The following is a 25,483-nucleotide window of genomic DNA, read 5'->3' as shown; positions in this document are numbered from 1 at the left end:
TAATGCTTACCCCAGGTCCTGTTCAGCAAAGGAGACAGAAGAAGATGCCGGGCTACGCGAACAAGTGGACTAAGGCGAGTTAAATTATTTTATTTCTTTTTTTAACCCCTCCAGCGCTATTGTACTATGCATTCTGTATTCAGAATGCTATTATTTTCCCTTATAACCATGTTATAAGGGAAAATAATACAGATCGGGTCTCCATCCCGATCGTCTCCTAGCAACCGTGCGTGAAAATCGCACCGCATCCGCACTTGCTTGCGGATGCTTGCGATTTTCACGCAACCCCTTTCACTTCTATGGGGCCTGAGTTGCGTGTAAAACGCTGAATATAAAGCATGCTGCGATTTTCACGCAACGCACAAGTGATGCGTGAAAATCACCGCTCATGTGAACAGCCCCATAGAAATGAATGGGTCGGTATTCAGTGCGGGTGCAATGCGTTCACCTCTCGCATCCGCGCGGAATACTCGCCCGTGTGAAAGGGGCCTTAATGTGATAATGCACTTTAAGGCCTCTTTCACACGAGCGTGACGGATTAGGTCCGGATGCGTTCAGGGTGCATTCAGTGAAAAACGCATCGCATGCGCACTTGCTTCTGGATGCAATGCATTTTTCACTGAAGCACATTCCCTTTTATGGGGCCAGGGCTGCGTTAAAAACATGCTGCATTTTTCATGCAACGCAGAACTGATGCGTGAAAAAAAGCGCTCATGTACACAGACCATTGAAATGAAAGGGGCAGGATTCAGTGCGGGTGCGATGCGTTCACGTCACATGTTGCACCCGTGCGGAAAACTCACTCATGTGAAAGGGGCCCAACAGTGATAATGTTGAAAATATTCCTACCGGGTCAGCGCTTCGCACGCTGGTGTAATTATGTTGCGGGCAGTTCCTGGATCACTTGCTGTACATTCGGCGCGTGATCCTAGCCAGGTTATTTATGCAGGTTATGCCTGCGCAGTCAGGCAGCCCCGGGAACTGACTGTTCACAGCGCCCAAGATTCACTGCGCAGGTGCAACCCACGTACATTGTGGGTTGTAAACGGGTTTGGATCACATTTCAAATATATGGCACGTGATGCAGGAAGTGCCCGCAAAGTAATTAGAGCAGGCTGCACTGCACTGGCCGGGTAGGAATATTTATAACATTATCACTGTTAAAGTGCTTAATCACATGCAAAATATATATATATTTTTTTTATGAGATTACCAAAAAATGAAAAAGAAGACCTGGATAACTTGAGCTTAATTTATAAAGTATAAACTGCTAGTGGTGCTTGGTCTATGATCGCACCACCAAGGTGGTGCCCCTTTATTTTGGGTTCTGCTGCAGGAGTATATGTTGAGGCAGGGTCACATTAAAGGGGTTCTGCAGTCCTTTTAAACTGATGATCTATCTTTTGGATAGATCATCAGCATCTGATCGGCAGGGGTCTGACACCTGGGACTCCCGCGGATCAGCTGTTTGAGAAGGCAGCGGCGCTCCAGAGGCCTTCTCGCTGTTTACTGAAGGCCCAGTCACATCACAACTAGTATCATTGGCCTGGGCAAGGCTTAACTCCGTTCACTTGAATGAAGCTTAGCCGCGCCCAGGCCAGTGACACTAGTCGTGAGGTCACTGGGCTTGCGGTAAACACCATTTGACTTCAATGGATCCATGAACTTCATTTTGTAGGCAAGTATAGGACAGCATGTCCGGGCGGGCCCCTGTGGAGGTCACTGTCAAGGGGGTGGGGTGCTGTGGACCTCACTCTTAAAGAGGCAGGTTGCTGTGAAGGTCAAAGTATAGGGGGTGGGCTGCTGTGGAGGTCCAATTTAAGGAGACAGGGCACTGTGGGGGGGGGGGGGGTCAGTGTTAAGGGGTGGGGGGCTGTGGAGGTCACTGCTAGTAAATAAATATAGCTCTATCTGTGTGTCCTTTTTTCTTATTTCTCTGTCCACCTTACTGAAGTGATCACACATGCTCAGTTCCATCCTTCAAATGCCTCCAACGGTGTCTACAGTTATAGGCTGACAGCGGAAAGGGCAAATCATCTGAGAAAGGACACAGATTGAAGTAAATCTAGCAGAGCAGTTAAAGCAATGAATGGGGAGATTTCTGGATTCTTTTGCGGTACGGTGATGGTTCTAGCTCTGTTAGGAAAAGATCCTCATGTACTATATTACCAGTATGTCTTTTTTTACATTAATCATGGGATAACGGGATAACGCTTTAATTTGAGCCCGGTATGGCTCATACGGCCACTCCACAAGGTGGCAACTGTGGCACAACCGCATCATGTAGATAGACAATTGATGCAATTTAGTGACCAAATATATACCAAATGGGTGTGATACCTATCATTTAGTAGTCAATGTAACTATCAGTACAGCATGTACATAAACACCCAAGGACTACAAAAACTTTTGCATACTTGTAAAGGTTATATTGGCTCAGGGGCAGATTGGGAACTTAAAGTGGCCTTAGAAAAAAAACTAAAAGTGGCCACATTTTGTAGGTGGGTTCAAACTGATAGAAGTCAGACCAAAACAAGTAGGTAGGAACAACCAAATGAGGCGGGGCCTGCAATACTGTAGTGCAGCGCAGAATGCCGCTCCAGCAGAACCAAATACCACAGGACAGCACAAAATACTGCTGTCCTCATCACAGTATACAACTGTATCACCATTATGAGGACAGTAAAACAGTTGAGTTCAGGAGGGCACCTGTGGCCGTTGATCATCAGATGTCTCGCCCTGCCCTGTGAATGTGCGGATTTCTGTCAGACTGGCTGCACATGTCTGACTTCTCGGTTTGGTTTGGGTTTGAGCTGGATCCACCTTCCCTCAGGTGTACTAGGTTTAATTGTTAGTGAGTAGAGTTGAGCGAACACCTGGATGTTCGGGTTCGAGAAGTTCGGCCGAACTTCCCGAAAATGTTCGGGTTCGGGATCCGAACCCGATCCGAACTTCGTCCCGAACCCGAACCCCATTGAAGTCAATGGGGACCCGAACTTTTCGGCACTAAAACGGCTGTAAAACAGCCCAGGAAAGGGCTAGAGGGCTGCAAAAGGCAGCAACATGTAGGTAAATCCCCTGCAAACAAATGTGGATAGGGAAATGAATAAAAATAAAAATTAAATAAATAAAAATTAACCAAAATCAATTGGAGAGAGGTCCCATAGCAGAGAATCTGGCTTCCCGTCACCCACCACTGGAACAGTCCATTCTCAGATATTTAGGTCCCGGCACCCAGGCAGAAGAGAGAGGTCCCGTAACAGACAATCTGGCTTCATGTCAGCAGAGAATCAGTCTTCATGTCATAGCAGAGAATCAGGCTTCACGTCACCCACCACTGCAACAGTCCATTTTCATATATTTAGGCCCAGCACCCAGGCAGAGGAGAGAGGTCCCGTAACAGAGGATCTGGCTTCATGTCAGCAGAGAATCAGTCTGCATGTCATAGCAGAGAATGAGGCTTCACGTCACCCACCACTGTAAGAGTCCATTTTCATAAATTTAGGCCCAGCACCCAGGCAGAGGAGAGAGGTCCCGTAACAGACAATCTGGCTTCATGTCAGCAGAGAATTAGTCTGCATGTCATAGCAGAGAATCAGGCTTCACGTCAGCCACCAATGCAACAGTCCATTGTCAGATATTTAGGCCCAGCACCCAGGCAGAGGAGAGAGGTCCCGTAACAGAGGATCTGGCTTCATGTCAGCAGAGAATCAGTCTTCATATCATAGCAGAGAATCAGGCTTCACGTCACCCACCACTGCAACAGTCCATTTTCATAAATTTAGGCCCAGCACCCAGGCAGAGGAGAGAGGTCCCGTAACAGAGGATCTGGCTTCATGTCAGCAGAGAATCAGTCTGCATGTCATAGCAGAGAATCAGGCTTCACGTCACCCAACATTGGAACAGTCCATTGGCATATATTTAGGCCCTGGCACCCAGACAGAGGAGAGGTTCATTCAACTTTGGGTAGCCTCGCAATATAATGGTAAAATGAAAATAAAAATAGGATTGAATGAGGAAGTGCCCTGGAGTCCAATAATATATGGTTAAGGGGAGGTAGTTAATGTCTAATCTGGACAAGGGACGGACAGGTCCTGTGGGATCCATGCCTGGTTCATTTTTATGAACGTCAGCTTGTCCACATTGGCTGTAGACAGGCGGCTGCGTTTGTCTGTAATGACGCCCCCTGCCGTGCTGAATACACGTTCAGACAAAACGCTGGCCGCCGGGCAGGCCAGCACCTCCAAGGCATAAAAGGCTAGCTCTGGCCACGTGGACAATTTAGAGACCCAGAAGTTGAATGGGGCCGAACCATCAGTCAGTACGTGGAGGGGTGTGCACATGTACTGTTCCACCATGTTAGTGAAATGTTGCCTCCTGCTAACACGTTGCGTATCAGGTGGTGGTGCAGTTAGCTGTGGCGTGTTGACAAAAGTTTTCCACATCTCTGCCATGCTAACCCTGCCCTCAGAGGAGCTGGCCGTGACACAGCTGCCTTGGCGACCTCTTGCTCCTCCTCTGCCTTGGCCTTGGGCTTCCACTTGTTCCCCTGTGACATTTGGGAATGCTCTCAGTAGCGCGTCTACCAACGTGCGCTTGTACTCGCGCATCTTCCTATCACGCTCCAGTGCAGGAAGTAAGGTGGGCACATTGTCTTTGTAGCGTGGATCCAGCAGGGTGGCAACCCAGTAGTCCGCACAGGTTAAAATGTGGGCAACTCTGCTGTCGTTGCGCAGGCACTGCAGCATGTAGTCGCTCATGTGTGCCAGGCTGCCCAGGGGTAAGGACAAGCTGTCCTCTGTGGGAGGCGTATCGTCATCGTCCTGCCTTTCCCCCCAGCCACGCACCAGTGATGGACCCGAGCTGCGTTGGGTGCCACCCCGCTGTGACCATGCTTCATCCTCATCCTCCTCCACCTCCTCCTCATCCTCGTCCTCCTCGTCCTCCAGTAGTGGGCCCTGGCTGGCCACATTTGTACCTGGCCTCTGCTGTTGCCAAAAACCTCCCTCTGAGTCACTTCGAAGAGACTGGCCTGAAAGTGCTAAAAATGACCCCTCTTCCTCCTCCTCCTCCTCCTCCTGGGCCACCTCCTCTTCCATCATCGCCCTAAGTGTTTTCTCAAGGAGACATAGAAGTGGTATTGTAACGCTGATAACGGCGTCATCGCCACTGGCCATGTTGGTGGAGTACTCGAAACAGCGCAACAGGGCACACAGGTCTCGCATGGAGGCCCAGTCATTGGTGGTGAAGTGGTGCTGTTCTGTAGTGCGACTGACCCGTGCGTGCTGCAGCTGAAACTCCACTATGGCCTGCTGCTGCTCGCACAGTCTGTCCAGCATGTGCAAGGTGGAGTTCCACCTGGTGGGCACGTCGCATATGAGGCGGTGAGCGGGAAGGCCGAAGTTACGCTGTAGCGCAGACAGGCGAGCAGCAGCAGGATGTGAACGCCGGAAGCGCGAACAGACGGCCCGCACTTTATGCAGCAGCTCTGACATGTCGGGGTAGTTGTGAATGAACTTCTGCACCACCAAATTCAGCACATGCGCCAAGCAAGGGATGTGCGTCAAATTGGCTAGTCCCAGAGCTGCAACGAGATTTCGCCCATTATCACACACCACCAGGCCGGGCTTGAGGCTCACCGGCAGCAACCACTCGTCGGTCTGTTGTTCTATACCCCGCCACAACTCCTGTGCGGTGTGGGGCCTGTCCCCCAAACATATGAGTTTCAGAATGGCCTGCTGACGTTTACCCCGGGCTGTGCTGAAGTTGGTGGTGAAGGTGTGTGGCTGACTGGATGAGCAGGTGGAAGAAGAGGAGGAGGAAGCCGAGAAGGAGGAGGTGGCAACAGGAGGCAAAGAATGTTGCCCTGCGATCCTTGGCGGCGGAAGGACGTGCGCCAAACAGCTCTCCGCCTGGGGCCCAGCTGCCACTACATTTACCCAGTGTGCAGTTAGGGAGATATAGCGTCCCTGGCCGTGCTTACTGGTCCACGTATCTGTGGTTAGGTGGACCTTGCTACAGATGGCGTTGCGCAGTGCACACTTGATTTTATCGGATACTTGGTTGTGCAGGGAAGGCACGGCTCTCTTGGAGAAGTAGTGGCGGCTGGGAACAACATACTGTGGGACAGCAAGCGACATGAGCTGTTTGAAGCTGTCTGTGTCCACCAGCCTAAATGACAGCATTTCATAGGCCAGTAGTTTAGAAATGCTGGCATTCAGGGCCAGGGATCGAGGGTGGCTAGGTGGGAATTTACGCTTTCTCTCAAATGTTTGTGAGATGGAGAGCTGAACGCTGCCGTGTGACATGGTTGAGACGCTTGGTGACGGAGGTGGTGGTGGTGTTGGTGGTACATCCCCTGTTTGCTGGGCGGCAGGTGCCAACGTTCCTCCAGAGGCGGAGGAAGAGGCCGAGGCGGCAGCAGCAGAAGAGGCCGAGGCGGCAGCAGCAGAAGAGGTAGCAGGGGGAGCCTGAGTGACTTCCTTGGTTTTAAGGTGTTTACTCCACTGCAGTTCATGCTTTGCATGCAGGTGCCTGGTCATGCAGGTTGTGCTCAGGTTCAGAACGTTAATGCCTCGCTTCAGGCTCTGATGGCACAGCGTGCAAACCACTCGGGTCTTGTCGTCAGCACATTGTTTGAAGAAGTGCCATGCCAGGGAACTCCTTGAAGCTGCCTTTGGGGTGCTCGGTCCCAGATGGCGGCGGTCAGTAGCAGGCGGAGTCTCTTGGCGGCGGGTGTTCTGCTTTTGCCCACTGCTCCCTCTTTTGCTACGCTGTTGGCTCGGTCTCACCACTGCCTCTTCCTCCGAACTGTGAAAGTCAGTGGCACGACCTTCATTCCATGTGGGGTCTAGGACCTCATCGTCCCCTGCATCGTCTTCCACCCAGTCTTGATCCCTGACCTCCTGTTCAGTCTGCACACTGCAGAAAGACGCAGCAGTTGGCACCTGTGTTTCGTCATCATCAGAGACATGCTGAGGTGGTATTCCCATGTCCTCATCATCAGGAAACATAAGTGGTTGTGCGTCAGTGCATTCTATGTCTTTCACCGCTGGGGAAGGGCTAGGTGGATGCCCTTGGGAAACCCTGCCAGCAGGAGTCTTCAAACAGCATAAGAGACTGCTGCATAACTTGAGGCTGAGACAGTTTCCCTGGTATGCATGGGGGTGATGTGACAGACTGATGGGGTTGGTTTTCAGGCGCCATCTGTGCGCTTTCTGCAGAAGACTGGGTGGGAGATAATGTGAACGTGCTGGATCCACTGTCGGCCACCCAATTGACTAATGCCTGTACCTGCTCAGGCCTTACCATCCTTAGAACGGCATTGGGCCCCACCATATATCGCTGTAAATTCTGGCGGCTACTGGGACCTGAGGTAGTTGGTACACTAGGACGTGTGGATGTGGCAGAACGGCCACGTCCTCTCCCAGCACCAGAGGGTCCACTAACACCACCACGACCATGTCCACGTCCGCGTCCCTTACTAGATGTTTTCCTCATTGTTATGGTTCACCACAACAACAAAAATATTATTTGGCCCAATGTATTGTATTCAAATTCAGCGGGATATAAATTTGAGGCCTAGTATTTAGGCGCTGGGTGACCGGTATGGATTTAGTGACAGAATTAGACTTGGAAATGCACAGTAGCGTGTGTGTGAAGTTATTCTGAATGACCCTATGTGCACCTTGAATATTATATACCCTTTTAGGGATAGATTTCAAATAGCTCTGATATAGCAGAAACCACTAAATTATGAAATTGCTAAATTGGGAATTGTATTTCAACCCAGAACAAAAAATGTGCTTTGACGGACACTAAATAACTTGCCCATCCACAACAGTACAGCGGTAACGACAGATTTAGCGGGATATAAATTTGAGGCCTAGTATTTAGGCGCTGGGTGACCGGTATGGATTTAGTGACAGAATTAGACTGGGATATGGCCAAAAAATAACCACACTATTGATGGTTAAATGCACTTGGTGTGACAGCTTGACCAACCACACCATTGAGGGTTAAATGCACTTGGTGACAGGCGCAGCTTGCCCCTGATGTAGTATATGGCCAAAAAATAACCACACTATTGCTGGTTAAATGCACTTGGTGTGACAGCTTGACCAACCACACTACTGAGGGTTAAATGCACTTGGTGACGGGCGCAGCTTGCCCCTGATGTAGTATATGGCCAAAAAATGAACAGACTATTGCTGGTTAAATGCACTTGGTGTGACAGCTTCACCCTGATGTAGGCTTTAGCCAAAAAACAACCACACCATTGAGGGTTAAATGCACTTGGTGACAGGCGCAGCTTGCCCCTGATGTAGTATATGGCCAAAAAAGGAACAGACTATTGCTGGTTAAATGCACTTGGTGTGACAGCTTGACCAACCACACTGAGGGTTAAATGCACTTGGTGACGGGCGCAGCTTGCCCCTGATGTAGTATATGGCCAAAAAATAAACAGACTATTGCTGGTTAAATGCACTTGGTGTGACAGCTTGACCAACCACACTACTGAGGGTTAAATGCACTTGGTGACGGGCGCAGCTTGCCCCTGATGTAGTATATGGCCAAAAAATAAACAGACTATTGCTGGTTAAATGCACTTGGTGTGATAGCTTGACCAACCACACTACTGAGGGTTAAATGCACTTGGTGACGGGCGCAGCTTGCCCCTGATTTAGTATATGGCCAAAAAATTAACAGACTTTTGCTGGTTAAATGCACTTGGTGTGACAGCTTCACCCTGATGTAGGCTTTAGCCAAAAAACAACCACACCATTGAGGGTTAAATGCACTTGGTGACAGGCGCAGCTTGCTCCTGATGTAGTATATGGCCAAAAAATAAACAGACTATTGCTGGTTAAATGCACTTGGTGTGACGGCTTCACCCTGATGTAGGCTTTAGCCAAAAAACAACCACACCATTGAGGGTTAAATGCACTTGGTCGCCGCTTGGATGCACTTGGTCGCAGCACCGCACAAGACACAAAATGGCCGCCGATCACCCCAGAAAAAAGTGACTGACAAACGGTCTGGGCAGCCTAAAAACAGTGAGCAATTGAATTTCAGCAGCTCAATGATGCACAGCTGCAGATCGATCGATTAATCAAGTCCTTTGGAGGAGTTAATCTGCCTAATCTCGCCCTACTGTCGCAGCCGCAACCTCTCCCTACGCTAATCAGAGCAGAGTGACGGGCGGCGCTATGTGACTCCAGCTTAAATAGAGGCTGGGTCACATGGTGCTCTGGCCAATCACAGCCATGCCAATAGTAGGCATGGCTGTGACGGCCTCTTGGGGCAAGTAGTATGACGCTTGTTGATTGGCTGCTTTGCAGCCTTTCAAAAAGCGCCAAGAAAGCGTCACAAAAGCGCCAAGAAAGCGACGAACCCCGAACCCGGACTTTTACGAAAATGTTCGGGTCCGTGTCACGGACACCCCAAAATTCGGTACGAACCCGAACTATACAGTTCGAGTTCGCTCATCCCTATTAGTGAGGCTATTTATCCCTCCTTCCCCCCAGTGGCCTGTGTGGGTTATAGTTCTTTCCTGGGAGCTCTTGGTTTGTGGTGGATCATCTGCTCCAGCTCTGCTCAAGATAAGTCCTCTCCGTTATTTCCCTTTGTGTGTTTTATCTAGGCCTCTAGGGAGACGTTTGCTTCCTCCTGGTTTGAATAAGCAGGCTGCCTCTTCCCTTTTCCCTGCTGCTTAGGGTTTTCCCAGGGTGTTTAGGTTTAGGCACAAGGGCATGTGCATATCCACCATAAGGGTATGCACATGGGCACAGCAGTTTAGGGAAAGCTTTTAGGGATCGCTAGGAGTGACCCTTTTCTCCCTCGCTTTTGGGCCTAGTCGGTTGTTCTGTTTGTTTTCCTGTGTTTGGTTATTTCCCCGCTTACCTACCTATCGTGACATCAGATTATTATATACCTGGCCTGCAGCCATCAAGAGGGCTTGAGTGAGCCACTGGACATCGGCCCACCAGGAAATTTCCCTGTAGGGTCTATGGCCAATCCACCCCTGTATGGGCTATACTTTGCACCATGGGTATGCCTTTCAAAGACTGATAAGGATTGTAATAATGTAAAACAAGCACCAAAAGCCCTTTTCCAGCCAGTAAAAGTCTGGGTGATGCGATGCTGCTTTAATAGAGTGAGTTTGCCTATTCCATCAGTACAAAATATTGCAAACAAAAGTCTTTTTAATGGCTGAAATGATGTTGGCGTGTCTGCTTTGTGTGTTTAGGCTTAGCATGAGGGTACAGTATTAGGCCCTTTTCACACGAGCGAGTATTCCGTGCGGGTGAAATTCGTGATGCAAACGCATTGCGCCCGCACTGAATCGGGAGGCATTCATTTCAATTGGTCTGTGTACATGAGCGTTGGTTTTCACGTATCACTTGTGCGTTGCATGAGGTGAAAATCTCAGCATGTTCTATATTCTGCGGGGTTTTTTTCAGCCCCAAAGAAGTGAATGGGGCTGCGTGAAAATTGCATCGCATCCGCAAGCAAGTGCGGATGTGATGCGTTTTTCACGGATGTTTGCTAACAGATGTTGTTTGTAAACCTTCAGTTTTTTTTATCATGCGGGTGCAAAACGCATTAAATCGCATTGCACCCACACGATAGAAACTGAACGCAATCGCAGGCAAAACTGAATGGACTTGCTTGCAAAATCGCAAATTTTTTACTGAACGCGTCCGGACCCAATCCGCTCAAACTCGTCTGCAAGGGGCCTTAGGGTGTATCCACCGGGATACAACTGCTCCAATAACATAACACACACCGCAATAAACACCAGACACACATTTGGATTTTAGCAATGTTAATGGAAATAGAAATACAAATAATAGAAATACAAATCATTATTTTTTAAAAATTACGTAACTAGAGTTGGGAAGGAACAGCGTTTTATAAGATATCAATCACTGCACTATAGGTAAGTCACAATAGCTAAAGGCCACATTATATGGTGGTAACGTATACTTAATACCCTGTACAAAACCTTGTCAGATTGTCAGAGAATTACAGATACACAAAAATCTAAAGAACAACCATTTCAATCTATACACTTAATACAGCGAACAGCTCATAGGCATTAAAGAGGACCTGTCAGATCTCCTGTCTGTGCTAGTAGATACTTGTGTTCTGTATGAAAAAACTATTCTGTACGATGCCTCTATCATTCCACCTAGAAACGTATAAATAGATTAACAATTGGGTGTTACCATTCTCCCTGTCAATCAGATATGTCTCCATGTACTCTAAGGCCCCTTGCAGACGAGCATGAGCGGCTTAGGTCTGGATGCGCTTGCGGATGCGTTCAGTGAAAATGCGCGATTTCGCAGGCAAGTTCAAGTCAGTTTTGTATGAGAGTCGCATTCAGTTGTTCAGTTTTTATTGCGCGGGTGCAAGGTGATTTAATGCGTTTTGCACGCGCGTGATAAAAAAACGGAAGGTTTACAAACAACATCTCTTAGCAACCATCCATGAAAAACACATTGCATCCGCACTTGCTTGCTTATGCGATGCGATTTTCACGCAGCCCCATTCACTTCTATGGGGCCAGCGTTGCGTGAAAAATGTAGACTATAGAACATGCTGCTATTTTCACGCAACGCATTGAAATGAATGGGTCCGGATTCAGTGCGGGCACAATGCGTTCGCATTATGCATTGCACCCGCGCAGAATACTTGCTCGTCTGCAAGGGGCCTAATACTGTTCACCTTATACTAACACATCACATTCGACTAAGGCCTCATGCACACGGCCGTGGCCATATTGCGCCCCTGCAAACGGTGGGTCGGCAATCCACAGCCGCCGGCTCTGTGCACCACGCATCACGGAGCGAACCCATTCACTTGAATAAGTCCGCAATTACGGAGATGCGGAATGGAGTCACAGAACAGAACACCGGAAGCACTACGGAGTGCTTCCGTGGTGTTTCTTTCCATTATTCCGCACCGCAAATAAATATGACATGTCATACTTTTTTGTGGTGCGGACAGACCACGGACCCTTTCAAGTTGAATGGGTCTGGCCCGCTGCATGGATTTGCGGTCCCCAATGCACGTAACGGCCGACAATGGCCGTGTGCATGAGGCCTAAAAAGGGAACGGTAACGCACATTAATTCATACATTTACAAGCATTATAAGAAAAGACTCTCCAGAAACGTTCTACAAGCATTTACCAAAACAGAAATGATAGCAGATCGGATGGGTCCTCTTTGAATCATTCATAGTACACATAGATAAAGGCTTTGTATTCTGCATAGAGAAGTGTATCTATGTGACCGGCCAGCAGCCTGCTGAGCCTTCATGAATATTCCCTCAAGACTCGTTTTGTACTGACTAGGAGGGCCCTAGAGAAGAAGCTGGAAAGGCCAAGAGCTGCATCTATCGAGCCTATCCATCATGTATAATTATGGTGCATCCATTTTATATTCGCAGTGGGCTCCAACATTATAATTCTGTAATTAAAGCAAAAAACTCAGCCGCTGACAAACTCTCCTTAAGCTCATAGCAGTTAGGGTTCATTCACACGTCCGTTGTTTGTTTCCTGATCTGTTCCGTTTTTTGCTGAACAGATCTGGACCAGTTCTGTACCCATTCATTTTCAATGGGTCCTGAAAAAAAACGGACAGCACAATGTCAGATTTTTTTTTCAGGTTTTCAGGACCCATTGAAAATGAAAGGGTCCAGATCTGTTCATCAAAAAATGGAACAGATCAGGAAAGAAACAACGGACGTGTGAATGGATCCTTAAACTGATGCTTTATATAACCAGTGTAATAAACATTGAAGGGGTTTTCTAAGATTTTTTAACTGATGACCTATCCTCTGCATAAGTCATCAGTATCTGACACCAAGAACCCTGGCCTGACACCCGGGACCCCCGCCGATCAGCTGTTTGAGAAGGCATCGGTGCTCGCAGTAGTGGACCCCCACCAATCAGATACTGATGACTATCCAGAGGATAGGTCATCGGTTAAAAAATCTTGGAAGACCCCTTTAAAGAAAAGCTATTGTTGGATGCTGCAGGTCTCTGCAAATTTGTGCTTTATTAAATAAACCACTAAGAAGCTGATATATAACAATAGGCTTGAGGCTAATGCTTAAACGAGTTCTCTATTTTTTAACACTTTTTGGCTTCCGCCGTTTCTGCCAGATCTGTGGAGGGAAGCATACTTACCTGCTCCCTTCTATTTAGTTCTGGATCCTTTGGTCCACTGCTGCATTCACCACGATCTGATATGGATGGGGGGGGTTACATGTGGAGCTGCAGCCAAGGACCGGCTGCAGCAGTGACTTACGGTATTCCCCAAGCAGCACGTGACTTTTCTGGAGTTTACAAGCCGAGACCAGAGCATATTGAATCAAGCAGTGGACTCAGCAGTTTGGAACAGGTAAGTATTCTTCCCTCCACACGTCCAGCAGGGATCGGAGGAGCCAAAAAGTGTTAAAAAGCTGGAGAACCCCTTTAATATTATCTACCAGTAACACACATACAAGAAAGAAAACTGCACAACTCCGCAGATTTCTATCGTGGGAATACATGCCAAGAACGGAATGCACTTACAAGTTGTAATCATCAAGTTGGTTTTGCATTTGACATTCTTTGTAACTGAGCTTATATACATGAAGAAAAAGATAGCATAACATAGAAAAAGACATAAGGGAGAAAAATCTAAATTTTGCAGATTTTTATAAAATTGGACATATGCCTAAGTATACTTAAAATGACCCCCATGTGGGCAGATGCATGATGGTAATCGTCCATACATGATCCGCGCCTCTGCGCTCCGGCTCCATCGCTGCACTGCTGGCTTTGTAGGTCCTAGGTCTCTCATGTCAACATCTGGTTTGACGCGGGGTCATGTAACTGCTGCAACCAATGACTGGCCGCAGCAGTCACGTGTCACCCATGCGTCATGTCCCTGGGTCATGTGACCTGACTAGGGATGAGCAAATCGACTTCGAATGAAACATCTGAAGTCGATTCGCATAAAACTTTGTTCTAATACTGTACGAAGCAGGAGCTCCATACAGTATTAGAATGTATTGGCTCTGATGAGCCAAAGTTATTGCTTCACGAAGACTCGCAAGACTTCGCGCAATAACTTCATAAATTGATTTATACTAAAAACCACTTGGAACCACTTGGAACCGAACCACAGTTCGGGAAATGTTTTTTTACGGTATTAATCAATTTTTGAAGTTATTATGCAAAGTCTTGCGAGACTCCGTAAAGTTATTACTTTGGCTCATCAGAGCCAATACATTCTAATACTGTACGTGAATGGGGGCCTCGGACTATGATTTGCGGACAATAATAGGACATGCACTACTTTTTTGCGGGAATGGCCATGCGGACAAACGGAAACGGAATGCACACAGAGTAACTTCTGTATTTTCTACAGCCCAATTGAAGTGAATGGTTCCGCATACGGTCCGCAAAAAAAAGGAACGGAGGCGGAAAGAAAATAAGTTTGTCTGTATGAGCCCTAAGAGGTTGATAAATCTCCTCCTGTGGGTAATGTGAAAGAATGGTATTTGTCAGAATGTGAACAATTTTCCTCAAAGAAAAGTAAAATTATTTGCATTATGGCAACTACTTTAGGCCATATGTCTGTTCTCCCTATGTCCGTCCTTATTGGAGGGGATCTTTAGATCTGTCCAGCTGTAGTATACACAAATGTAACATTTCACTATGTATTTATATGGGTTGTCCCTTTAGAACCACCTGTTCATATGCCCTATTAGAAAATGTGGAATCTGGACCATCTCAATTGACTATAGAGGAGATTGAGCACGAGGACATCTCCTGACCCACATATATCAGGAGAGGAAACAGCGTGTGAAACATGGCCGAGTGTTTGCTTCGAGGCTTGGACAGCTTTGCATTCAGCCGATAGTAAAAGACCCCCTATAAGATTAAACCATAGAAAAAATATTTGATAGTGGGAGACTAATTTAGAATGGTTTATAATATACATTAATATTTTGAGGGCATCTGTCAGCAGATTTGTACCTATGAAACTGATTGACCTGTTGCATCTGCACTTGGCAGCTGAAGGCATCTATCCTATGTTCATATGTGTCTGCATTGCCGAGAAAAATGATGTTTTGATGTATGCAAATGAGGCTCTAGGAGCAACGGGGGTGTTGCCGTTACACCTAGAGGTTCTGCCATCTCTGCAGTTGCCGTACCCACTCCACACTGATTGACATGGCCAGGTGGGCTGATGCTTGCACTGTCTGGCCCTGTCAATGAATGTGCAGAGGGTGTAGCAGTTGTAGAGACAGCGGAACCTCTAAGTGTAACGGCAACGCCCCCATTGCTCCTAGAGGCTCATTTGCATATATTAAAACCTAATTTTTCTCAGCAATGCTGGCACATATGAACATGGGACCAACACAGATGTCTTCAGCTGCCAAACGCACATGCAACAGGTCAGGCAGTGTCATAGGTACTAATTTGCTGACAGATGCCCTGTAATTCTGTAACAGTATGAGCCCATGATACCATGTTAGATCTGAAAATGACTATAAAGACATTGCTTATGCTTGGATATTGATCTTGTGTATTGTAATGAGATAATCTTTTCAAATCTCCCATACTACAAAGTCCATGGATCATTTTATGTCAGCAAGTAAGAAAAGCATGTTAATACATAGACCCCAGAGTGCAATAAAAAGAGCAAGAACGACAGCTTTGTCTTATGGGCATTTAAACTCAGCGTCAAACATCTCCTCCTGTAAACAATTTAAAATAAATACATACTGAATTAATGCACGCAGTGATATTATTTTTTTTCCCCTAGCGCTTTATACTGATCCTCAGGACAGGTCATCAGTATGTGACTTGTAGGTGTCTTACTTCAGGCTCCCTTGCTGATCAGCTGTTTGAAGAGGCTCAGGCAAGTGCAGTGGCCTCCTCGCAGCTCGCCAAGCACAGTGCTGTCCATTGGAGAAGGCTGTTCTTGGTATTGCATCTTAGCCCAATTCACTTGAATGGGACTGAGCTGTGCCTAGGCCATGTAACTGATGAACGTGAGGTCACTGGCCCAGGAAGAGGCTATGGTGCTCACCAGAACACCATGACCTCTACAAACATCTAATCGACCACTACCGATCACATACTGAAGAACTATCCTGAGGACTGATCATCAGTACAAAACTCAGACAACCCCTTTAATTTAGACATTACTAAGCATGGTCTTATCTGTAATAAAAAAATAAAAATAAACGGAGAATAAAATGGAATTTGTCAAAATCAGTAGACACTGGTGTTACCATCATATTCCACTATGATGAAAAACTTTTATTACATTTAAAAATAGTCTACGTGTAACTATAGTTTATTACATGGTTTTACACAGTATAAATAATTATTGTTTCTTAAAGCGGTTATGTCACCATTAAATGTTTATACACTGAACAAAAATATAAACGCAAGACTTTTGGTTTTGCTCCCCTTTTGCATGAGCTGAACTCAAAGATCTGAAACCTTTTCTACATACACAAAAGACCCATTACTCTCAAATATTGTTCACAAATCTGTCTAAATCTGTGTTAGTGAGCACTTCTCCTTTGCCGAGATAATCCATCCCACCTCACAGGTGTGGCATATCAAGGTGCTGATTAGACAGCATGAATATTGCACAGGTGGGCCTTAGACTGCCCAAAATGAAAGGCCACTCTGAAATGTGCAGTTTGATCACACAGCACAATGCCACAGATGTTGCAAAATTTGAGGGAGTGTGCAATTTGCATGCTGACTGCAGGAATGTCTACCAGAGCTGTTGCCCATGCAATGAATGTTCATTTCTCTACCATAATCTCCAAAGGCATTTCAGAGAATTTGGCAGTACATCCAACCGGCCTCACAACCACAAACCACGTGTAACCACACCAGCCCAGAAGCTCCACATCCAGCATGTTCACCTCCATGATCATCTTAGACCAGCCACCCGGACAGCTGCAGCAACAATCGGTTTGCATAACCAAAGAATTTCTGCACAAACTGTCAGAAACCGTCTCAGGGAAGCTCATCTGCTTGCTTGTCATCCTCATCGGGGTCTGGACCTGACTGCAGTTCATCGTCGTAACCGACTTGAGTGGGCAAATGCTCACATTCAATGGCGTCTGGCACGTTGGAGAGGCGTTCTGTTCACGGATGAGTCCCGGTTTTTACTGTTCAGGGCAGATGGCAGACAGCGTGTGTGGCGTCGTGTGGGTGAGCGGTTTTCTGACATCAACGTTGTAGATCAAGTGGCCCATGGTGGCAGTAGGGTTATGGTATGGGCAGGCGTATGTTATGGACAATGAACACAGGTGCATTTTATTGATGGCATTTGAATGCACAGAGATACTGTGACGAGATCCTCAGGCCCATTGTTGTGCCATTCATCCACGACCATCACCTCATGTTGCAGCATGATAATGCATGGCCCCATATTGCAAGGATCTGTACACAATTCCTGGAAGCTGAAAACATCTCAGTTCTTGCATAGCCAGCATACTCACCGGACATGTCACCCATTGAGCATGTTTGGGATGTTTTGGATCAGCGTATACAACAGCGTGTTCCAGTTCCTGCCCATATTCTGCAACTTTGCACAGCTTTTGAAGAGGAGTGGACCAACATTCCCCAGGCCACAATCAACAACCTGATCAACTCTATGCGACGGAGATGTGTTGCACTGCGTGAGGCAAATGGTGGCCACACCAGATACTGACTGGTTTTATGACCCCCCCCCCCCCCCCAAGAAAGACTGTGCACATTACAGAGTGGCCTTTTAGTGTGGGCAGTCTAATGCACACCTGTGCACCTTGATATGCCACACCTGTGAGGTGGGATGGATTATCTCGACAAAGGAGAAGTGCTCACTAACACAGATTTGTGAACAATATTTAAGAGTAATGGGTCTTTTATGTATGTAGAAAATGTTTCAGATCTTTGAGTTCAGCTCATGCAAAATGGGAGCAAAACCGAAAGTGTTGTGTTTATATTTTCTTTCAGTGTATAATTCAGTGTGAAAAACCTGTTACTTTTGTGATTTACTTTCTGTTACAAAAATGCTACAGTTATGAGATATTCTCTTTACTTTAATATACTGTAATGTCGCTCCCAGGTGTTTAATCTGTATAGTAATGTGCTGGTTGGCCTACTGAATTGGTCGCACATGCTCAGTTCCATCCTTCAACGGCCACCAGCTATATCTACTGTGACAGTTACAGAGAGGGCTGCATCAGAAAGAAAACACCCCCTGAGCTGCCAGCCTGAAGACAATCTATCAGAGCAATTGGCCCAATGAATGGGGACATTTCTGGATCCATGTGAGGTACAGGGCTTTGTTAGAAAGAGATTGCCCTGATTGAGATCATCATATTAATTGTTGCATAACCCCTATAAGTCTGGAGACAATGACAAACCCCTATAACAGTGCTCCCAAACCAACACCCCAATGGACCAGCATACATACCAAATGTGGTAGTGGGCATATGTGGCAGCCAGGACGGCCTGATACTGAGTGGTGCCCTGTCCTGTACTTTCTGTTGGTGCGATAGTGTACTGTCATACAGTGTACAAATAACCATAGCATACAATACCTAATTAACAGCATCATATTGTATGATGCCTAAATAATAGTGCCCTACTTTGGCCAAATAGCACTTCTATCCAGTTGCCTAAAGAGCAATGCTATACAGTGCCTCTAGCACCACATACTGCAAGAATAGGATACAATACAGTGCTTAAGTAACAGTGCTACACAACCCCTAAGTAAATACCAACATACAGTGATCAACTACTAACATACAGTGACCACATAACAGCTCTATACATACCTTAATCTAATAGTGTATTACAATGTCTAAGTAATATTGCTATACAATTAATACTGAGATTCTGTACAGCCGCAAGCCTTGAACAACAAGACATCGGTTACACCTCCTTAAGCTGTGATGGGTGATGTACCCAGGTGACTGCGGAGCTTACTCCCTTTTCTTGTGACAGCACATAGACATCTCATCTGGACTTGTAGTTCTCACAGAGCTGAAGAGTGACGAGGGTTTGATATTACTAAGTAATATAGTGCTCTAAACATTTTCCTTTGCCTGTGTAATAGTATTACAAGTTAGAATATTAAAGGGAATGTATCCCCCATATTTATTTTACTAATTTAAACCAGATAGTGATAGATGTTCCTTTTTTTCTAACCTGTTTTATTATGTTTCTGATTGTAGACAGAATTAAAAATAGCAGCGCCAAAAATCACTTCTTTAATGATATGCAAGCTTTTATTTTTTCTGTCTTCTATATAGAAATTATATAGATATTTTAAAGGCTATGTATACCTTTTGGAGGCATTTTTTTTATTGTTGCATTGTACTCTTTTTGAGCAAAATTTTATTTTTTTAATTGGTCTTTATTAAAAAATTTCAGCCCCTTTCTCTGTACAGCCTTCAGATTCTCTAGTAGCTGCTCTGTACTTTTACTGCTCCTCATCTCGGCTCTCTGACCTTCTAAACACTCATTATAGCTCAATTCGTATCTTATTGATAGGAATGTGGCTTAAGATGGATTTATATGCCCCATTGTAAGGCAGATTATCGTTCCCTTGAACACTTTGCCGATCACCTGATGAATGAGTGAAATGTTCGTTCATCGGGTCATCCTGCCGTTCCTGCAGGCACATCAGTTATTGCTTCTGGGCAGCAGAACGTGCTGTCTAAACAGCGATCTGCTGTCCAGAAACTATGATTCTGTATGGGGATGAGGGATCACTGTCTTTATATTGTGAAGGAGATAGCTCCATGTAGATGCAGAGGTCTCCTTCACTGAACGAGAAGCCAATTGTCGGGAAGGAATGCTTCCTTCACAACAATCGGCTTCTTCTCAACTAGTGTAAACCCACCTTTAAATAAGTGTTTGAGACCTTTTAGTAATTTAGAGTTAAGATTTATTAGATGGCCGACACAAAATGAAAGTACGATTCAAACACATAGACAGTTAACCCTTTGTGACAGAACGGCTGAATATTTTTAATTAAGACCGATTTGAAAAAAGAATTTTTAGCCCAAAATGAGTAAAAAAAAATTGCTCCCAAAGGTGTACATAGCCTTTAAGTGATGTGTTTGCAGGCAACTGCTAAATGCTTAATATGTGCTGAGGAGCAATTCAGTATTCAAGATGGAGCTGTCAGTTTATTTGAGGCCCCACTCTGGATCTGTGGTGGGGAGAATGTAAAGGATGGTCTGTCTATCTGCTAAAATGCTGCCCCCTACAGTCAGGGAAGGATTCTGCTTGAAGCAATGGATTATGTTACTCCCAGCACCAGATCTGCTTTGATCAGTTTTCATTGCTAGGGGCCAAAATATATGTGTGCTGCCAACGAGATTCTAGAAATCCAAATAGGTAGTATCAATGCTCTACCTGATGATTGATCTGTGATATATTGTAAAACTTTGTACATCTCAGATTTATTAAAAGTTGTTTCTTGGAGGATTTGATGCCACATTAAATGCCCACAAGAACAGTAAGGTGATATTTGTTCTGCATACTCTATGGGTACATGCAATATGCCATGAGCGCAGTCGGTGTTCTCCATCTGGCGAGGCTGAAGCATGTACACAATTACTATATCCGATTAGCCCATCATTTCTGCAGGTTCAGTGACTAGCTTGGAGCCATCCCATGAAGTCTTGAACTGTTCAGGAACAGGAAATTCTTTCTGCAGAGACAAAACCAACACAGGAGATTACGGTATATAAACCCAGGGATACAATACAGAAAAGGGTAGAATGTATGAATGATTAGGTCTTTACAAGTCAGACAAGCCTGGATTATGATCCTTTTCTCATTCCATCTCCCAGGAAGTTGTTCTAGTGCAGAGCTCTAAACCTCACTGGGTTCACACACAGTACAACCACTGCAGGCACATACGAAGAGATGCCATGCTCAGTCCTGGCACTAGAAAAATGATTAGAAAACAAAAAACGACCCCAGGTGTCCCAAAGGGGAGAAGGACACCTGGGGTAGCGCCATCCTGGGTTGTTTCACACACGGTCCGCTTTAGGTGAGTTCTGGTTTTAGGGCATACCTCCACGGCTTTTGGACCCTGGTGTTTTACTCCACCTGGTCTTTAATTATTTGATTTTGGCTGTTCGATTACTTTCCATCCATTACTCTGCAGTTGGTCCCTAACTGACCTTCACTCACCGCTTTACTTTTATTTATTTTTTGTATGTACTTCACTCATAGATCGGTCATGGTACCGAGTACTTCTCTATGACTGTCATATATTTATGTACTTGTGACCTGCGTGCCCTCCCAGGGTGGCGCATTTTTCCTTTCCATTGCTCTCATGTATCCTGTTTACGGCATCATATTTATGTGTATTTTTATTCTTTGGTACTCTGAGCTCCATTTTTCTGTTCTTCCACTAGAAAAATGAGTTCAGTGCTTCCGCAATACAGTAATGTAAGGAATTGTGCACATGACTGTACCTGATTCATGCCTTATACCGTGGAGGTCCGTGATTGGCTGCAGCAGTCATGTGCGGTATATGAGCACATCATCACTGCAGCCAAAAAAACAACATCGGGCTCCGGTGGCAGGGAGGATCGAAGCAGTGGTGCTGGAGTGGAGAGGTTCAGAGCGGTGAGTATTTTAGTTTTTTATTTTAGATATTTGAATAGCTTCCCTGCCTTAAAAAAAAGTTTTAACTCGGACAGATATTCTCCAGAAATGAAAGTTACTGGCTGAGATGGGAAAGGACACAGCTTTAGCAGTGACGAGCTGCATCCCTTCTAAGATGAATCCACAAAAAGTTTTAGTTTTTTTGGCTTTGACCACACATTGGCATTTAGGCTGTATAGCATTAGTGTTAAGCGAATCGAAGTCCACAAAGTTCAAGAAAAATTAGATTCGCCGCAAAGCCAAATTTCCTCGTGCTTCGTGGTAGCGAATCGATTTTTGCCTGAAATGGTGTAAAAAATAAATAACAAAAATACATACTTACCTCATCCATTTGCTCGCGATAGGCCGGCCGCCGCCATCTTGATTGAAGATCTCACACAAAATCCTGTGCGCTGTGACATATGACGTCACCACGCCAGACGACGATCTGACGTCATCACGGGCTGCACAATATTTTGTGCCAGCTCTTAAAATCAAGATGGCAGTGGCTGGTCCGTCGAAAGCAAATAGATGAGGTAAGTATGATGCAATTTTTTTTTTTTTTACATTTTACAAAGGGTTATTACTATCAGATGCCACGATCAGCTATGAACGCGGCAAGGGGTACAATGATGAGGAGCAATCGCTGTTCCCTGTCATGCTACTTACAAAGAAATGCGCTTTGTGATGAAGCGAAGCAGCGGAATTGAATTTTTTAATACTTCGCTCATCACTATATAGAATATAAGCAGCAATTTTTTGTAAAATCCAAGATGTCAGGAGTGTAAAGTAAAGTGAAAGTAATTTTTTGGAAGGATAAAAGATATGAATATAATTGCTGGTAATCTAATATTTCAATCACTTGTAATTGAAGTGGGGACTAGATACAGGTCTAGGACATCTATAAACCACTGTATAAACCAATAGACTCTAGAGAATTAGGCCTTCTCGATATTGGCTCTAGATCATTACACAAGACAAACAAAGTGCAGTAGTACATAGAGAAACGACTCGAAGCTTTGTGACTTACATAATCACCATTGTTTGGGACGAGGATATTCATCTCTGATGATTTGGCACTTACGATCTCACAGTCTATTGAACTTTCACTCAGGTAAACATGGCAGCCATCTGTCTTGTTAATGGAAATGGTTGGCACTTTGCCTATGACCTTTGTAGCAGCAGAAATATAGAACAGTTTATTGGCAGTTCTGAAGGACAAGGTCACTTAACGAATGAATATAGTTAAAAAATAAAGTCAACTTTCTACTAAGTCATGCCCCCTCCCTGTGGAGCATGGCGGGAAAAGAGTCTAAAACCCTTAAAGGGTTGGCCACTTTCCGGTTATGTTGACCAATGTGTTTGTGAGATGATTATACGGCACTTACTAATATAGCCTTTGTTGAAATTCTGCACCATTTTCTATATTTCATAAGGTTTGCCCCCCTTGTTTACCAAGTCTTTTGTGCTGTCCACATGTAGGTCCTACCCATAAGATGGCTGCTAATGGAGGGTCATGTGACCAGGCAAATCACCTCAATATGCTGCCTCCTCCATTCAAATATGCCTCACCTGCCTCTGCACTTTACTGCTGTGAGTCTGGTAAAGGTACAGTGTGTTAGAATGGAGGAAGCGGAATGATTTGCCTGGTCACATGACCCTCCATCAGCGGCCATCTAATGGACAGGCCCTCTTTGTGGGCAGCACAAAAGACTTTGTAAACAAGGGCATACCCGTATGCCTTATGGAATATAGAAAATGGTGCAGAATTTCAACAAAGGCTATATTAGTAAGTGCTGTATAATCCTCTTACAAATACATTGGTCAGCAGTAGCCAGAAAGTGGAGTAAGGCATCTAAGGCGTTTTCAATAGTAAATCTACCTTCCCCGAGTTGACAACAAGGTCCATCTAAAGATGCATTACTTCATCATAAAAATTTTTCCAACTTGCTTTCAAAAGGGTGAGGCTTCACAGACAGGGGCAGCCTGAGGAGCCTAACATACAACCTTTTGCACCAAAATTGTAAAATTCTGTCTCAGTGTAATCCAACCAATAGTTGGTACAGAGTGAGAGAAAGGTCTATCCCTGGACCACATTTATCATCCAGCCTGAACCTCTGAGATAAATCTGGTGCAGGTCTAGACAGCCTTAGTAAATTGGCACATCCATGTCTTGTGTAATAGTCCCAGGAACATGACATAAAAAAAACCATTTCTCTGATTGTTGCTCAGCTACTATTAAAAGAAATGAATGAAGAGAATCTAACATATAGACATCCACCTTTCCATTCTTTTTGGCGGTCAGCGGCCACTTCACAAGGCTAGGTGCATGTTGGGGCACCCCGTTCTGGAGACAGGTGCCAGATGCAGAAATGGGACCCACATCAGTCAGACATTTATGGCATATCTTGTGGATACAGCCGGCCAGTATTATTTACACTATTTAAGTGAGATTCTGAATATAGATCTTCATATGCCTATATATGATAAAATCATCCAAAAATGCCTTAGAAAATGGAATAATGAAGTATTTGATCAGAAGCATACACAGGACTTAAAATGGGCTCCAATAAGAGCTATACCAAAAGTAGTAAGCCATTTTTAAAGTTAATGTCAGCCTTTATGTTTAGGTCCAAAATTCAGTGCTGATTAATTCCATACTGTATCTGTATAGACAAGCTGTATCTGGGCTCCCCCTAGTGGCGGATCCAGAGAGCTGCTATAACAGGGGAAGCAGTCCAATGCTGAGGCTTTTAACATCCCGATCCTTACCTGTATCTGAACATCTTTAGAATTAATAACTTCGACAATGCCAACAACATCGTCAAACACTAGGCCAAGTTTAGTGCAGTTGTCTGAAACACAATAAGAGAAAAATCACAGAAAATGGCTATAGGACATGTTTTCCAAGTGACTACTCATACAAATCATAAAATACAGTCAGCATTTATTACAAACATAACCATTTCTCACCATAGGCTCCCTTACCTATTATTATGGAATTTATTTTCCCTTTAATTTGCAGGGTTGTTTTCTTGCACTTGAAAACGTAAGCTACTTGCTTCAGCTCAGTTTCAGAAATCACTAAATCATTTACACCCTCCTGGTACTCCTACATTTCAGAGACAGATAAAGCAGAGCTGAACATTGGCATTGACCAATAATTCCTGTAACGTGAGATAAAATGTGAGCACTTATATAATAAGACATATTTATAAGAAGAGCTGGATGACTTGGCTTTCCATATATAGAGTCATCCCCGGGGGTATCCCCAAACACTGTTGGCATTCAGACAGTGTTTGGGGGACACCCCTATATATTAGTATATATAGTCTCAAACCCAGGATCTTCTGTATGGGAAACTGACATGCCAACCAGTGTGCTACAGGGCACAGGAGGGAGGGTGAGAGGATGAGGATTGTCTCCTACTAGTATTCTTCCTGTGTACAATGTACTGACATGCAGATACATCTCTATATACCAGTATATTGTATGGTATTACAGTAAAAAGTATAATTTATTTAGTAATTACAAAAAAAGGTAATGGAGTAAAATAAATTACAATAGACACATTTCTGCCACGGTCAGATGCCGTGACCCCTTAGATGCCATGGTCAATTCCGATCACAGCATCAGAGGTGTCTTTTTCCGCGAGTGGCACCTGAACGGTTCTTCTAAGCTGAAATCGAGGAAGCCGTTCAGTTGCTATGGCAGCCTTGGGCTTTCGGAAGGGTCCAAGGCCTGCTACAGCGATGTTCTCATGCCTGTGGCAGGGCTCCATAGGAAAAAAGTG

General features: G+C 45.2%; 1 protein-coding gene across 1 annotated transcript in view; it reads right to left on the bottom strand.

Moving 5' to 3' along the window:
* Nucleotides 1-17,974: 17,974 nt before the first annotated feature.
* CAP2 (cyclase associated actin cytoskeleton regulatory protein 2) overlaps nt 17,975-25,483 on the bottom strand; it is a 114,701-nt gene continuing 107,192 nt past the window's right edge. Inside the window, exons 10-13 of the mRNA XM_044293417.1 lie at nt 24,679-24,802; nt 24,463-24,545; nt 22,721-22,861; nt 17,975-20,743 (exon numbers count right to left, since the gene is read on the bottom strand). Coding sequence (XP_044149352.1) covers nt 20,660-20,743; nt 22,721-22,861; nt 24,463-24,545; nt 24,679-24,802 — 432 coding nt within the window. The 3' untranslated portion in view covers nt 17,975-20,659. The remainder of the gene's footprint in view (nt 20,744-22,720; nt 22,862-24,462; nt 24,546-24,678; nt 24,803-25,483) is intronic.

This window comes from Bufo gargarizans, chromosome 5 (assembly GCF_014858855.1).
Source record: "Bufo gargarizans isolate SCDJY-AF-19 chromosome 5, ASM1485885v1, whole genome shotgun sequence".
In the NCBI taxonomy this organism is placed as follows: Eukaryota; Metazoa; Chordata; class Amphibia; order Anura; family Bufonidae; genus Bufo; species Bufo gargarizans.
This window is presented reverse-complemented; position numbering and strand designations above follow the sequence as displayed.